Source organism: Chlorocebus sabaeus, chromosome 16 (assembly GCF_047675955.1).
Source record: "Chlorocebus sabaeus isolate Y175 chromosome 16, mChlSab1.0.hap1, whole genome shotgun sequence".
NCBI classification, from domain to species: Eukaryota; Metazoa; Chordata; class Mammalia; order Primates; family Cercopithecidae; genus Chlorocebus; species Chlorocebus sabaeus.
In genome coordinates this window covers 65,910,895-65,925,299 of record NC_132919.1, presented here as the reverse complement: position 1 = coordinate 65,925,299, position 14,405 = coordinate 65,910,895, and the positions used below count along the sequence as shown (strand labels likewise).

The 14,405-nt window shown below is 52.1% G+C and overlaps 1 protein-coding gene across 1 annotated transcript in view; it reads right to left on the bottom strand.

The window, feature by feature from the left end:
- Nucleotides 1–2,005: 2,005 nt before the first annotated feature.
- Nucleotides 2,006–14,405, bottom strand: part of WNT9B (Wnt family member 9B) — a 36,418-nt gene continuing 24,018 nt past the window's right edge. The window contains exons 3-5 of the mRNA XM_008012232.3: nt 14,115–14,380; nt 12,339–12,642; nt 2,006–3,849 (exon numbers count right to left, since the gene is read on the bottom strand). Coding sequence (XP_008010423.2) covers nt 3,764–3,849; nt 12,339–12,642; nt 14,115–14,380 — 656 coding nt within the window. The 3' untranslated portion in view covers nt 2,006–3,763. The remainder of the gene's footprint in view (nt 3,850–12,338; nt 12,643–14,114; nt 14,381–14,405) is intronic.

Here is a 14,405-nt window from a genome sequence, read left to right as displayed (position 1 = left end):
AGGTCAAGGATTTAATCAAATCCAAGTAAAGCATTTTGCACAGCACCAGGTGCATCGGTGGTGCTTGGAAACACTGGTTTTCATTGCTATGAACAGTATGCTGCTGCCTTGGGCCTGGCATGGGGAAATTTCTTGGTCTTCCTAGAAATGGGGAAATTTCTTGGTCTGTGACATAAGATGAGAAACCAGACAGTGTGGGGTTGTTTTGGGCTTGTGCTTGACAGGGAGCTGATTCTAGAAGAGCCAAGAACCCCCCTCACTGGACCACCCTGAGCTTCAAACTTCTCTCTGCCCTCCTGTACCCAGGATTGGATTAGTGTAAACTGTAAAATGCAGCAGCAGTGTTAGGAGTTCCTGTCACCAAGGGCCTTTCAGAGGCCCAGGAATATATCAGTAGAGTCAGTGGCAGCCTTAGGGTCCCCTCTCCCTAGCCTCTGTCAATGACAGCAACCATAATTGAGGAATAATAATAGCTACCATACAGTAAGCACATCCCGTGTGCCAGGCACTTTCTGGGGACACCTTTAATCCTCCCAGTGACCTGCAAGGTTAGCGTTTGTCACCCAGCACCACAAACTCCCACTGACATCTGCATCCCTCTCCCTCCAGCTCCCCACCTGACCCACACCTCCCTAAGATTCAGGCTGTAGCTGGGCTCTCACTTCTCTGGGAAGCTTTCTCTGACATCCCCTAGGCCAGTTAAGTATCCCTTCTCCCTGCTGATGTTCCCATAAGCACACTCTACGTCCCACTTGTGAAAACTCATCACATTTTATTTTTCTTTATTTTGGATCAAGAATACATTCACATGGTTCAGAATTCAAAAACAACAAGACATGGAGTAAAAAGTCTCCGTGCTCTGCCTATCTCCAGTTCCCAGCCACTGAGTTTGGCTGCCCAGGGTGAGTAGGGTTGTCAGTTTCATCACGTTGAATAATGATGACTTGTTTATCTGTCTTCTATGCTTTAAGAGCAAGGACTCTGCCTGTCTCACTAATTGCTTCATCCCTGGGGTCCAGTGCAGTGGCTGGCACGTAGTAGGAGTGCTACATGTGTTATCTATCTCTCTGAGAGATTTCTTTTCTTTTTTTTTTGGAGAGGGAGTCTCGCTCTGTCGCCCAGGCTGGAGTGCAGTGGGGTGATCTTGGCTCACTGCAACCTTCACCTCCTGGGTTCAAGTGATTCTCCTGCCTCAGCCTCCCAAGTGTCTGGTATTACAGGCATATGTTACCATGCCCGGCTAATTTTTTGTATTTAGTAGAGACGGGGGTTTCACCATGTTGGCCAAGCTGGTCTCGAACTCCTGACAGATGACCCACCTGCCTCAGCCTCCCAAAGTGTTGGGATTACAGGCTTGAACCACCACACCTGGCATTCTCTAAGAGATTTCTATAGAAAAATATCTATATGGAGTTTTTTTTTTAATGAATGAGGCTCAGAGAAGAAAGGTGACTTTGCCTGCTTAGTTCTAACTCCCAAGACAGTGCTCACTGGGGACTCTGTTTATCTGAATTTTAATGACCACCTGTCCCTTCTTCTTGGACATTTGACCATCCTCTGTGAAATGGATCCTGATTTCAATTTTTCAGGCTTATTTTTAAATGGGAACATAAACAGTATTCCTCATTAATTATCAGGAAATAGAGCAATGCTATACTCCCAAAGCCCCGTTGGTGCTTGCCCAATCCTGACCTCATTTTACCATGACTCCAACTTTGTGTTAAGGATGTTATTGCTGGCCGGGTGCCGTGGCTCATGCCTGTAATCACAGCACTTTGGGAGGCCAAAGCAGGTGGATTGCTTGAGCCCAGGAGTTCGAGACCAGCCTGGGCAACATGATGAAACCCCATCTCTACTAAAAACACAAAAATTGGCCAGGTATAGTGGTGCATGCCTGTAACCCCAGCTACTCAGGAGTCTGAGGCAGGATAATTGCTTGAACCCAGGAGATGGAGTTTGCAGTGAGCTGAGATCGCACCACTGCACTCCAACCTGGGCGACAGAGTGAGACTCGGTCTCAAAAACAAAAAACAAACAACAACAACAAAAAAACAGATGCTATTGCTCACCTGGCCTCACTTTGCCCACCTGTAAAATGGTGTCAAAAGACAAAATTAAAACAAATTTTGTTTAAAGATCTGAACTGGCTTTTATTCATGATGCTAGAATTGGGCAGCCCTCTGAATCACAGCATATTCAAAGAACTCCAACCAGCAACATGATCAGGCAGTATTTATGGACAGAAAACAGAAGTGAGATGTAGATACAGCTTAACTGGTTATAGCTCAGCATCCCTTGATTGAATCACCTGCCCACCTACATTGACAAATGCTCAGCTGCTGTAACTGCCCCAAAACTCAGAGATTTGTTACAACTTTTTGCAACTTAGGAGTATACTCCTAAGTTAATTGCATTTAGCATGAGTGACTCCATATTTGTTTGGTCTGTTGGGTCCATTACAGGAGCACAGTACAAACTAATGGCCTCCTACAAATCTTACTTAATAATTGGAAGGGGCCCAATAGTTCTATGCATCTTTGATGTCTTCTCTAATTTAACCTCCACCCCCACCAATTGATATAGGTTGATGCCTGCAGTAAATGGGATAGTTATAAAGTTAATGCTTGTTACCAACGCAACTAGTGCATGAAGTGGGTGAGGATGGCTTTCTGTCCTGGGCTCCATATCAGCCAGACTGGCTATGTCCCCAGAACTAGCCCAGGCCCAGGGTCAAGTACACACAGCTGTGCGTCCTCTGAAGTGCTGGAGGGAGAGAAAGAAGTTCATCTGGGGAAGCGGGTGGAGCTGAGACGGGGGGACCACCTTGGGGAGGGTGGGTTGGCCCAAGCGCTGTCTCTCCCAGGGACCAGCAGGCTGCTTTCTAGCTGGGTTAGCTCATTCCCCACCTCATCTTACAGAAGCTCCAGGTTCAGCCTTCTGCACAGCTTTGTTCTTGTGGTTGAGGCAGCCAGAGATTCTGAGAGTTGGGAAGGGGAAGCCAGGGAGAATGAAGGGAAGGAAAGGGAGAAGAGAAAAGGGTAGGTAGCATGGGCAATAAGGAGCCCGTGTGTCATGGAGGGATGCGGTGCCAGCTATACCAGGAAGCCTGCTATGGCAGGACACTGCCAGTGAGGGAAATAAGGATGGGTAAACAATATGGAGAACAAGATTTATAAACTCATTTGTTCATTCATTCATCCAATAAAACAAAGGATGCCAATATTGACAAATGATTGTCACTCAAGACATACACAACATGCTAAGGTGGCCAGGCACGGGGGCTCACACCTGTAATCCCAGCACCCCTGGGAGGCTGAGGCCGGCGGATCACTTGAGACCAGGAATTTGAGACCAGCCTGGCCAACATGGTGAAAACCCATCTCTACTGAAAATACAAAAATTAGCTGGGCGTGGTAGTGCACACCTGTTGTCCCAGTTACTTGAGAGGCTGAGCCAAGAGAGTCGCTTGAACCTGGGAGGTGGAGGTGGCAGTGAGCAGAGATCACGCCAGTGCACTCCAGCCTGGGTGACAGAGCAAGACTCTGTCTCAGAAAAAAAAAAAAAAAAAAATGCTGGCCAGGTGCAGTGGCTCACACCGGTAATCACACCAGCACTTTGGGAGGCCGAAGCAGGAGGATCACCTGAGGTCAGGAGTTCGAGACCAGCCTGACCAACATGGAGAAACCCCATCTCTACTAAAAATAGAAAATTAGCCGAAAATACAAAATTAGCCAGGTGTGGTGGCGCATGCCTGTAATCCCAGCTACTCAGGCAGCTGAGACAGGAGAATCGCTCGAATCTGGGAGGTGGAGGTTGCGGTGAGCTGAGATCTTGCCACTGCACTCCAGCCTGCGCAACAAGAACAAGACTTCATCTAAAATAAAAAGCTAAGGAAATATAAAAGAGGGAGCAAATAACTATTTGATGGGTTGCAGGAGTTGGGAAGTTGGGGGAGTTCACAAATTTCACTGAAGATATTTGAATCAAGTCAGGAAGCAAATATAGGAGAAGCCAGGCCATAGTCCTCCCAGCTCCACGGCCTCTCCCTTCCCTTCCCAGACCTCCCAATCCCAGTCCAGCTGTTGCCCTCCCTGAGTCTGAACGCTGGCCCTGCCACATACTTGCTGTGTGACCTCAGGTAAGTGATCGAACCTCTCTGAGACCCAGTTTTCTCAGCTGCAAAGGAGGGATGACACCAAATTGGAGGGTTGTCATAAGATTCGAATACAACAATGCATGTGAGAGGCGCTCTGCAGAGCACTGGTACCTGTGTGAAGCCTGCGCAAAACAACTACTGTGGCTATTGTCAGTACTGGCAGAGCAGCAACTCCATTTACCAAACCCTGGGCCTCTGTCATCAGCCTGGAAAGGAAAGCAGAGGCCATTCCAGGCATCCCCCATCCCTGGCCCCCAGCCCTTGGGGAAACATGAGAAGCAGAGCTTGAGGATCTCCTGTGTGCCCCCTCATGCCCCTTAATCCTTCCTGAACTTGGGGAGGGGGCTGGGTGTGGGGCGGGGGCAGCACCACTGCAACACCTGCACAGCTCTGACATCTCCCGCCTCTGGGCAGAGAAAGCAATTTCAGAAATGACATGTTGCCAACAAGCAGAAATCAGCTTCTGAATTAAAATGTGTCGGCGTCAGGTGACCCCGGGCTCGGAGGGCTGGCTGCATGAAGACAGCTGAGATTAGAGCCTGTCAGGCTCTGGAGGGGCTGTGTGGGAAGAGGTGGGGGTCCCGGGGGGCTATCATTGCTCCCAAGGCTTCTGGCCACCCTGGACTTGTTGAGACGTGGGGGCAGGAATTCGGACGCTGAGTCAGGTTCTCCGGCGCCTCTGCCCGGCCTCCACCACTCCACTGCTCACTCTCCATGGCGGGAGGACGGTGGGGCAGGGGTAGGGGCTCAGCTCCCCTGAGACAGCTCCAGCGTAAACACACTAATGGGCCCAAGAGAGCCAGCGAGGAATGTGGGCCCCACAGCCCCTGGGGACTTGAGGAGGGATGGGAGTGGGGGGATAAGACGCGCAAGAGGCATCAGCCTCCTCTCCACAGGTATGCAGGGTGGGGAGAAAGAGAGAGAGGAGAAGACAAGGAGGACCAAGCAGCAGGATCAGAAGATGCCACCAGTCACCCTGAATCCTTGCAACTCCCTCATACCCCTTCTGTCTGTCCCCAGGCCATGCCCTGCACTCCCCTGAAGAGACAGTGACGAAGCTGTTTCATTTCCAGCCCTGCTACTTATTGCGTGGCAAGGGAGCCTCTCTGAGCTTTAGTTTCCTCATCTATAAAATGGGGATCATAGGCCAGGCGCAGTGGCTCATACCTGTAATCCCAGCACTTTGGAAGGCTAAGGTGGGTTGATCACCTGAGGTCGGGAGTTCAAAACCAGCCTGGCCAACATGGTGAAACCCTGTCTCTACTAAAAATACAAAAATAAGGCCAGGTGTGGTGGCAGGCGCCTGTAATCACAGCTACTCTAGAGGCTGAGGCAGGAGAATCACTTGAACCCAGGAGGCGGAGGTTGTAGTGAGCCAAGATCGTGCCACTGCACTCCAGCCTGAGTGACAAAAGCAAGACTCCATCTCAAAAAAACAAAAACAACAACAACAAAAAAACAATGCTGGGCATAGTGGCTCATGCCTGTAATCCCAGCACTTTGGGAGGCCGAGGTGGGCGGATCACGGGGTCAGGAGATCAAGACCACCCCAGCTAACACGGTGAAACCCTGTCTCTACTAAAAATACAAAAACAAAATTAGCCGGGTGTGGTGGCGGGCACCTGTGGTCCCAGCTACTTGGGAGGCTGAGGCAGGAGAATGGCGTGAACGCAGGAGGCAGAGCTTGCAGTGGGCTGAGATCATGCCACTGCACTCCAGCCTGGAAGACAGAGGTAGACTCCGTCTCAAAAAAAAAAAAAAAAAAAATGGGGCTTATGGTTGTATGGACCCCTGGGGACCTCTGGGGTTGCCCAGAGGGGAATGTGAGGAAATGGCCTGCACAGGAGTGCCTGTGTGGAGTGGATCCTGCACAGAGCCAGCTACTGGAGTTCTGGACACCGTGCATGCCAGACATCTATTTGCTTGTCTCTCCCCTTGTCTGGGACCTCCCTGAAGGCTGGACCTAGTCTCATTACCATGGCGTCTAGGACCCCGTCATGTGCCTCATGCACCGTAGGCCACCAATCGGTGTCTGCTGCATGATCGGTTGCAAGAAGGAACTGGTGAGAGATGGGGTGAAGTCAAGAATGGGAAAGAAATGGGGAGGGTGGGGGCAGGCATATAGGATGCTTCCCCCCAGTGCCTCTCCTCCAGAATGTCCCCATCCCCATCATGGGTGAGCCTGTAATCCCAGCTACTCTAGAGGCTGAGGCAGGAGAATCGTTTGAACCCAGGAGGTGGAGGTTGCAGTGAGCGGAGATTGCGCCACTGCACTCCAGCCTGGGCGACAAGAGTGGAACATCCTGTGGCTCCTAACAGCATGCACAGAATAGGATACACATCACCCAAGCAGCTTCTTACCAAAATGTTTAACCTGAATCCAAGTATAAGGAAATGATCAGGCAAATCTCAGTTGAGAGGTGTTCTATGAGATGTGCAGCCTGAACTCTTCAAACTATCACTATTATGAAAGCAAAGAAAGCAGGGGACTATTCTAGATTACAGGGAGGTGGAGAGACATAACAACAATGTGCATTGCCTAATTCTTGAGTAGATCCTGGGCCAGGAAAACAGGTTTTAAAATGTTTTTAATTTTAATTTTTTAGAGACAGGGTCTCGCTCTGTCGCTCAGGCTGGAAGGCAGTAGTGCAATCACAGCTCACTATAGCCTCAAACTCCTGGGCTCAAGTGATCTTCCTGCCTCAGCCTCTCCAATCGCTGGGATTATGGATATGAACTGCACCTGGCCAGAAAATAATGTTATAAAGGACATTTTGAGAGACAATTGGGGAAGTCTGAATGTGGACTATGTAGTAGATAATTTGTGTCAATGTTACAGCTCTTAGATGTGGTGATGGCCTTGTGGTTCTGTTGGAGAATGTTCTTGTCCTTAGGAGATACATGATAAAGTATGTAAGTGTCTTGGTGTCTGCAAAGGTCTCACAAATGATTCAACAAGATAGATATTGCATATGCAAAGAGAGATAGCACATGTGGCTGTTTTTAAAGGAGGGGGATATTGTGGGTAGGGTACCCACCTAGTGATTGTCTCCACAAGCCCTGGTTCTCCTGGAAGATGGTGGCACTGAGCAGCTGGAGGTGGAGAGGTCTGCGGGCCTGTTTGGGAACCAGTTTATGAGTAGGAACAAGGTAAGGCTCAGGTGGGGATAAGAGGAGGTGAGGATGGTGTATGGTAGAAAGAATATGGGGTTTGGAGGCAAAAGGCCTGGATCCACTTGCTAGCAATGTAGCCTTTGGTAAGTCACTTAACCATTTTGTGTCTCAATTCCCCTATCTGTAAAAAAAAAAAAGAAGGGTGTCCACCTTGTGAGATTCAAGAGAGGAAACAGATGAGAAATCCCTTGATAAACTGGAGCCTGCTGCTGCATGCGGACGTGTCTGTCATTACTCAGAACCAGCTGGTCTCCGGGCCCAGGAACACTGGGTAGAAGGAGCATGTTAGGACAGGGATGCTAGTGGAAATGGAGGCCCCTGTAAGCTGGACTGCCTTCCGCCCTGGGGAGCCAGGTAAGGCAATGTGGACCCCAGCAGGGCTGCAGAACTGGGGCAGGGCAGGCCTGAGCCAGGAGACAGGCACACTCTGCTGTGCTTGGCTCAGAAAGAGGCCTCCTCTCCCATCAGACCCCCAGGAGGATCCTGATGGGTGAGGCCTCCCAAAGCATGTTGGGAAGGCACTGTGGCCAGAAATGGGACACAGGGTTCATGTGTAAATGACCCAAACCACTGCGTGGCTGTGCTTCTCATTTCTCCTGTTAGACTGTAGGTCCCTGAAGGCCCCTGCTTGGCTTCATCCCACCCCACCCTGACCCATGCTGCTTGCCATAGCATGAGGGCTCCGGAAACACTTACCACCTCCAGGAAGGACCCAGGCTCTGGTCTGAGTTGGTGTGTAATCCAGGATGGATTACTTCTTCCTCTAGGCCTCAGTTTACCCAGAATCCATAAAATGGGGCGATCCATCCCTGCCCGACCTATACCAGTGTACAGAGGAAAAATCCCATACTTTGGAGGCTGGGAGATCTGTGTTCCAATCCTGGCCCCGCTGCCTGCCAGTTGCAACGAGGAGGCTTCTCATCTCACAACCTTCATTTCCTTCTCCATTACAGGGAACATGTCCAGTGTGCAAAGTTATTGCAATAAATTGAGACAAAGTCAATGCAAATAACTGGCATGTCATTTATTGGTTTATTGTCTTTCTCACCCACTAGGATGTCAGCCCCATGAGGCAGAGACTTGGTCCTGTTCCTTGCTGTACCAAGCACCTGGGATGCTGCCTGGCACTCAATAAGAGATCCTTAAATAATCGTTGGTTGAATAAATGGACATAAGGGGTGCTCAATAAGTGATGGTTTCCATTGTTATTCTAAAGTGTCCTGAGACAAAAAGCATTGGAAGTTCATGGTTTTTGAGAAAGGAAAGTTTCAAAAGCAAGTAATCTCCAGGGTTGGCACGGGGCCGTCTGTCTGCCAGGGGATGAAGGGTACCAGGAAAGCTGGGCTTATCTAGACCAGGGGATAGGACTATGTGCTCTTGAGAGGCAGGCAGGAGCATCCATGAGCGATGGGGCACTTGGGGCATCCTGTCTAACAGGCTCCCTCGCCCTAGCTGCCTGTGGCCAGGAGGAAATGCAGGCCCAGTCTGCCAGTGCAGCTGACTTTTGCTAAAGCAGCCAGAAATCCAGTGGAAAACAACGAATGTTTACAAGCAAAACGCAAAAGAGAGCACACAAAATTCATCTGTAGGTTGGGAGGGGCCCGGTGGTGTAGCCCAACCTTCTTGGGCGATGAGGGCAGAAGGACCCCTTGGAGTGGCCTCCGTGGGGTTCTGGTCTCTCCAGCCTTCTCAGGCAGCCTCAGCCCCTGAGACATGGGACTCCACTCGGAGGAAGTGCCAACATGCCATCCAGATCCGAAAGGCCGGGATCACAGCCCGGGAAGGAACTGCTTCCCTGAGTTCTTGGACTCACAGTGGTATCCAGGCTTTGGGACTCCTGGGCTCAGAGAAGTCAGCCCATAGCGCCTGGTCTATGGAGATGTTCCGTAAATATTCACTGAACAAGTCTCTTCATTGTGACTTTGAGCACAGCTCTTCGTCTCTGGGCCTCATCTACAAAGTGGCGACGGTAATGTGGCCCCACCTACCTCACAGAGATAATGGAGACATCAAGTGAGATGAAAGGGGTAAAAGTTTTTGTTTCTGAACAGCAAAGTGCTTTACAAATGCCAGGTGTGGGCATTCTAGTTGTCATTATTATTATGAGCAAGATACTTTTGCCAGAGCAGAAGAAGGGGGCCTGGACCCAGAAGAGCAGAAAATCTACAAAAACATCACAAGGAGGGTCTGGATGGAGCCCGCCAGGGCTCATCACAGAGGGGACATGTGCTCACCAGCTCTGAGACAGACCCAGTCATGGGATACAGGCTCGACCTCCTTCCCGGCCACCTGGCCTCCTGCTCAGTGGGGTACCCGGTCAGGTCAGGCTGTATCTCCCCAGAGGGTTTCTGGGAAAACACACAAACCCCACCTGTGCTGTCCATGAAATATAGCAACTATATAAATAATATAAATACTTTCTCATATATCTTAGCTATATAAATTATTCTCCTTTGCTCTAAAAACTATATATTTGAGGTAGACAAAAATACCCTGTGAGCATTTCCCTTAAAGCTGTAGAATGAGGGGTCAGTGGTCACTCTAGTCCCCAGGGGCCCCAAGAGGGCCGAGGTGGGTCTTTAGGGGTAACTGGAAAAGAAAGGGATGAGAGCAAGGAAGGAGAAGAGAGGGAGAGAGACAGACAGAGAAGACTCCACAAGCCAAGGAACCCTCAGAACCTGCACTGTGCCATTGACTTGGGGTGTCCATGTCAGCAGCCAGCCACTGCCTAGATGCCTTAGAGCCTGCCCTTTGCCCTCCCGTGACCCTGGCACTGCCAGTCATGAAGTCAGAGTGTGGGTGGCGTGTTGGTGGATCAGGGTGCTCTGGCCCCCAACTTGCTCCCAGGCCCCCTGTTCTGCCAGTGAGGTCCCTGCTGCCTTATGCCCAGCACTGAGCCTGGGTGGAGGCAGAGTTGGGGTCTCAGAGGAGCAAGATGGATTGGGAAGGCAGAGAAAGTCTCTCCACACTGTGGGAAAGCGGAAGAAACAAGAGAACCAGCCCTCTCCCCATTTTTCTTCTGCCAAGGTGTGGGCCAGGTGCTTGGGTCAGCAATGTCATTTTAACGAGAGGGGCGCAGGTCAGTTTGGCTTCTCAGCTGAGCCTCTGCAGTCGAAAATCCTTCCAGCATCCACCAGACTGCCCTGATCCACTGGAGCCTGGGCAGCTCCTCCTCGCCCTTGGAGGTCTCAGGGAGTCGGCCGGGGCCCAGGGAGTGGGCCTTTGTCCTGGAGCTGGCACAGGAGAGGTTTCTGAGCATTCAGCTGATTCTGAAGTTTCCTGTGTCAGTGAAGGGTCAGCAATTCTAGGTTTAGGGAGAAAGGAAGCTGACAGAGGGGGTGGCAGGGCCAGCAAAGTGGCCAAGGGCTTCCCGAAAGAAGTCACTTCCTCCTGGCTGGCATCGGGCCCCACTCTGGGGAAGTGCAATGCCTCCAGCAAGGTGACCCCTGCAAGGTCTTCATCCTGAACCAGAGAGGCGTGTGCAACAGGAACCCCCAGTTTGGTTCAGGGGCTGTGCATCCATGTGTGCCTGTGCGGAGGTGCCAGCCTCTCCTCCTCTCACAGAGGGCCTTGGCAGGTGTTGCTGAAAATGTCCACAGGATCTGAGGAAATGATCAAAGTCACGTCTCCTCAAGTAAGAGCCAAAGTGAGGGCCAAGTGAGAGCCATTGGGCACTGAAGGAGGCTACCCAGGAGCCAGGCTTAGCAAGGACTCAAGCACCTATAACCCCAGCCAGGGCAAAAGCCTCAATTAGATGAGCAGCCGCAAGAATAGAAATGTAACTTCAAGTCATAGCTCCTGAGCCTGCTGGTCTTCAGTACTGTGAACTCAGCTGGTGTGGGGGCATCACAGACCAGGCAGGCCCCAGCCACAGGAAGTCACCAAAGCTGTCTCAAGAGTCAGCTGAGAAACTGAGCTCACCACGTCACTGCCAGGCACCAGGAAGCTGTCGCCCTCCTCCTCTGGGTTGGGAGTAAAGATTCCTTTGACCAGGAAGGAACACAGGGAGGGGCCACTGTCTCCCTGTTCAACCTCAGGTCACTGAGTCCCGCCTTGGTGACTGATTCTCCCACCTGCCTTACCTGCACTGGTGGTCATTTTGAGCACATCTGGGTGAGTGTGCCTAACCCAGCTCTCAAGACAAGAATAAGGCCTCAGGCGAGGCATATTTGAAAAGCCAAAACAAGGACACAGGGCTCCAGGGCACAGATCTCACTTGGGTTCACTCAAGCGCAGAAAACTCTCCTTTCTCTGAATGGATGGCTTCTACTGCTTGGGCTTTCTCCCCATCTCTGGCACAGCAAAACCAGGGGAGTGGCGGAGGTGTGTGACACCAGGAGCTCACTGCACCTGAGCGGGGCCACAGGACCCACAGGCCCATCCCAGCCAGGATCCCACCTTCACTTCCAGCTGGCACTGCCTGCCTTGGCATTCCCAGCCCAGCAGTTCACCTTCCAAGAACATGCTGGCTCCAAGCCATTCATCCCAGGAAGCAAGATGGAATAGCCCCTCTCTCCCCTCCAAAACTTCAGTCCTGGTGTGCTCTTGGTCTCCCTTATTTCCCTCCACATCTTTCTCACTCTCCCCTCCTCTCCAAGTCCTCAACAAGGTTGGAGATGCTTGGGTTCAGGGATGAGGCTTTGCTTCTCTTTGTTGAGTATCAAGGGAGGCAAAAGGCTGGCCAAGGAATGGTGGTGAGTGGCACACTTGTGTGCATTGGCACACATGCTGGTTTATGCACGTATGTGATGACTGCCTGCCCAGCAGGCCGGCTGGGCAGCTGGGAGGGTGCCACTGGAGGTCCTGGCAGTGCCAGACTGGCTTGCTGGGCAGTAGGCCTAGTGCTTGCAGGTGTACACAAGCTCCTCCTGCACACATTGCTGGCACTCCACATAGCAGCACCACTGCACCTGGCAGTGGCAGGAGAAGGCCACCAGGCGGCTCTGGGTGTCATAGCCCCGCCCGCAGCACAGGCTGCTGCAGCTGGCCTCCCGGGAGCACACCCTACCTGCCGTGCCAGGCGAGTACTTGCTGGGCCGGCAGAAGCTGGGCGAGTCCTCCATGTAGACCAGGTCCCCAGACCTTGGGGCCAGGCCTTTGGTGGGGCTGCCCTGCCTGGAAGGGGCCCACAGCTCTAGGCGGCCCAAGGCCTCATTGGTGGCACTGGACACCTTGACAGCCGAGTCATAGCGCAGTTTCAGCACCTGGCCCGTCTCACGGAACGGGGAGAGCTGCTTCCAGCAGGTGCGCACGGCACAGGAGCCTGACACGCCGTGGCACTTACACGTCGTCCTGAGGCCACTCTTCACAGCCTGTCGGGGGAGGCAGAAAAAAGGCGTGGTCAGAGGCCTGGGCCCAGCGCCAGAGCCTGCCCCCAGAGCACCAATCCCAGCAGGGCAGCAGCAGGAGAATGGGAAAGAGACAGAGGAAGGTTCCCATGAGGGGGAAAGAGAGAACCCAAGCTAGCCATGAGACACCTTCGTGCAAACTATTAATAGTAAAAGACTCCCTTCCCCTTGGCAGAGACAGCCCTGTACTGTGCCAATGTGCATGCCTTGATGACAACAGAGTGGGCCAGGTCTCAGTCCCAGCTCCTCCCCTTGGCCTGGAGTTCTTGTGGAATAGACCATTTATGCAACTGAACACAGCAGCCCTGGTTCACACCAACTCAGTGATTGAACACAGCGGCCTAGGTTCATACCAACTCAGTGATTGAACACAGCAGCCTAGGTTCACACCAACTGAGTGACTGAACACAGCGGCCCCAGTTCGCACCAACTCAGTGATTGAACATAGCAGTCCCAGTTCACACCAACTCAGTGATTGAACACAGTGGCCTAGGTTCACATCAACTCAGTGACTGAACACAGCAGCGCCGGTTCACACCAACTCAGTGCTTGAACACAGTGGCCCCAGTTCACACCAACTCAGTGATTAAACATAGTGGTCCTGGTTCACACCAACTCAGTGACTGAACACAGCGGCCCCGGTTCACACCAACTCAGTGATTGAACACAGTGGCCCCGGTTCACACCAACTCAGTGACTGAACACAGCGGCCCCGGTTCACACCAACTCAGTGATTGAACACAGCAGCCCTGGTTCACACCAACTCGGTGATTAAACACAGCAGTCCTGGTTCACACCAACTCAGCGATTGAACACAGCAGCCCTGGTTCACACCAACTCAGTGATTGAACACAGCAGTCTTGGTTCACAACTCAGTGATGACAACTCAGAACTTAATCTCGTAAACAGCTAAAGCACTGGCGTCTCCCAGCCTCCTCGCCTCAATAGACCAAGATACTTTTCACCCTCCAGGCCTCCCACTACTGTGTACCTCAGCCCCTTCCCTTCTCTGGGCCACTTCCATCTTCCCACCCATAAAATGGAGGAGGAGCGAGGTTGCTCTAGATGGAGGTTATCAAACAATGTTGGCTTCTAGGACCTCCAGGAAGGCCTGGTCCTTAGAATGGAGAACCCTCTCCAAACATCTCCCTGCTTCACCAGGACCTAGTCCTAAGCCTGATTCCCACTGCTGACCACTGCTCCCACCGATGACACTCATGACCCTTCCCTATTTCCACTGTGTTCCTGGCACCCAGTCATGGCCCAGAGTAGATGCCAAGGGAATGTTGGTTGAAGATATGAAGTTCATCCTGCCTTCATTAAGTTCATGGCTCTTCATCTGTTTTAGGGGGTGGGGTGCTGGCCTTCTTCAAGCCTTGCTCCCTGGCTCTGCACCCTGGTGGGAAGGCACTGTGGGCAGCCGGGGATATGCTCACCTTGATGCCCACATGGGTGTTGTGGGCGTCTGCCCGTGCCCGCAGGTCCTTGTTTCCTCTCTTGGACCCCAGGAAGTTGCTCAGAAACTTGGTGCTGTACTTGAGGTTGTCACCACACACGCCCCACTGCCAGGCCTGCCGGCTCTCCAGCCCCGGAGAGTCATCACAGGTGCAGCGCTCCATGCGCCCAGCGCTGCAGGCCCGGGCCAGGGTGTGGGTTAGGGCGGCAGAGGACACCGCATACAGGAAAGCTGTCTCTTTGAAGCCTGGATCGGGCACCCAGGGGTATAG